The 2500-nt window shown below is 46.2% G+C and overlaps 1 protein-coding gene across 3 annotated transcripts in view; it reads right to left on the bottom strand.

Moving 5' to 3' along the window:
- Positions 1-2500, bottom strand: part of ipo7 (importin 7) — a 32912-nt gene that overhangs the window by 9564 nt on the left and 20848 nt on the right. For 2 of the 3 annotated variants that reach the window (XM_062525208.1, XM_062525209.1), the window contains exons 20-21: positions 1334-1417; positions 855-991 (exon numbers count right to left, since the gene is read on the bottom strand). In XM_062525208.1, the coding sequence (XP_062381192.1) occupies positions 855-991; positions 1334-1417 (221 nt within the window). Of the gene's footprint in view, positions 1-439; positions 495-854; positions 992-1333; positions 1418-2500 lie in introns of those variants that run through there. The other variant, XM_062525210.1, reaches the window with a different exon arrangement.

Here is a 2500-nt window from a genome sequence, read left to right as displayed (position 1 = left end):
CCAACACACACATCTTACGGTCGTGCAGCCTACACACACACACACACACACAGGTCAGTACAGCCCCAACACACACATCTTACGGTCGTGGAGCCTACACACACACACACACACACACACACACAGGTCAGTACAGCCCCAACACACACATCTTACGGTCGTGCAGCCTACACACACACACACACACACAGGTCAGTACAGCCCCAACACACACATCTTACGGTCGTGCAGCCTACACACACACACACACACACAGGTCAGTACAGCCCCAACACACACATCTTACGGTCGTGGAGCCTACACACACACACACACAGGTCAGTACAGCCCCAACACACACATCTTACGGTCGTGCAGCCTACACACACACACACACACACACACAGGTCAGTACAGCCCCAACACACACATCTTACGGTCGTGCAGCCTACACACACACACACACACACACAGGTCAGTACAGCCCCAACACACACATCTTACGGTCGTGGAGCCTACACACACACACACACACACACATCTTACAGTCGTGGAGCCTACACACACACACACACACACACACACACACACACACACACACACAGGTCAGTACAGCCCCAACACACACATCTTACGGTCGTGCAGCCTAAACACACACACACACACAGGTCAGTACAGCCCCAACACACACACATCTTACAGTCGTGCAGCCTAAACACACACACACACACGTCAGTACAGCCCTCAACCAAGGCTCGAAATGAACGCAACGACACATAGAAGACGACTAGCTAAATGATTATTAAATGCGGTTAGCATCAATAGAATGCTGCACACACGCACACACACACACACACACACACACACACACTAACCCCAGGAAGCAGTCGACGTCCTTGAGCCACTGCGTGATGAAGTGGTTTGTGATTGGCTGGGTGGTGTTGGGGAGGCGGAGATTCTCCAGCGTGTTGAGCAGGAGGGGCGGAGAGTAGTACAGTGCTGCTATGGCAACCTGCAGACACATGGTGCGCATGTCAGAACACACACACACACACACACACTCTTTACCTGCAGACACATTGTGCGCATGTCAGAACACATACACACACTCACTTTACCTGCAGACACAAGGTGCGCATGTCAGAACACACACACACACACTCTTTACCTGCAGACACATTGTGCGCATGTCAGAACACACACACACACTCACTTTACCTGCAGACACAAGGTGCGCATGTCAGAACACACACACACACACTCTTTACCTGCAGACACATTGTGCGCATGTCAGAACACACACACACACGAACAAACACACACACACACACACACACACACACACACTCTTTACCTGCAGACACATGGTGCGCAGCTCGCTCGTCTTCACCTCCCGCGTTAGTCGCTCCAGAGCCGACGCCACGAATAGCGGCACCACCTGCAACATACACACACACTTATGAACACATATCACCTGCAACACACACACACACACAAACACACCAACTCATCACCTGCAACACACACACACCTGCTTAGGAACACACCACCTGCAACACACACACCTGCTTAAACACACACTTATGAACACACCACCTACAACACACACACACACACACACACACACACACACGCACACACGCACACACGCACACACGTGGTTGAAATTGTTGGCACTCATGCTAAAGTTGACTAAAAAGAGGAATATCAAATCATCTTTTGGAAATTGATTTTAATGGCTTAAGTAATAAAATTAGGAAAAATCCAACCTTTAAGGACACCAATTTTCTTTGTGAATGAATAATGTATCATAAATAAATAAATGTTCTTCCCAAAATACTGGGGGCAAAAATATTGGCACCCCTATGTAACCCTATGGGAATTTAACACATAGGGTTAACATGGGGGCAGGCAGTTTTTCTATTTTTAAAGGCCATGTACCGTATATACCTGAATATAAGACTAGGTTTTTGTCCTAAAAATAGGCTGAAAAACGGGGGGGTTGTCTTATATTCGCCATATAGTCTAGACAAAATCACGGGAGAAAGGAAGAAAGCGGGGGGAACAGTAGAGGGTGCTAATACAATAGGCTTATTATTAGTGACAGTGTTATGAATTAACTTGACGGTGTTGAAAGCTGCCAAAGAATTTGGAGTCACGGAATGTAACGTTCGGAGGTGGCGAGCACCAAAATAATGACTTAAAAAATGGCCACTCATGGATAAATTAATCCAAATATTTAATGAATGGTGTTCAAATGTTTTCTTCCAATGAATTATCACTAGAAATAAAATAATTTTCTGTTGAAAACCAGATTTTTCAACAGAAAAAAAATAGGGGGTCGTCTTATAAACAGGGTCGTCTTATATTCGGGTATATACGGTATATACGGTATCAGTTAGCCTATTAGCCTGTTTGATGCTCATTGAACTCAATGCAAATCAAACAAGCTAATAGGCTAACTGAAGAAAACTGAACAAAACACCATGCCTACCTCTAGGTATGGTGAAGGGTGTGTGAT

The sequence above is a fragment of the Sardina pilchardus genome, chromosome 21 (assembly GCF_963854185.1).
Source record: "Sardina pilchardus chromosome 21, fSarPil1.1, whole genome shotgun sequence".
Classification (NCBI taxonomy): Eukaryota; Metazoa; Chordata; class Actinopteri; order Clupeiformes; family Clupeidae; genus Sardina; species Sardina pilchardus.
This window is presented reverse-complemented; position numbering and strand designations above follow the sequence as displayed.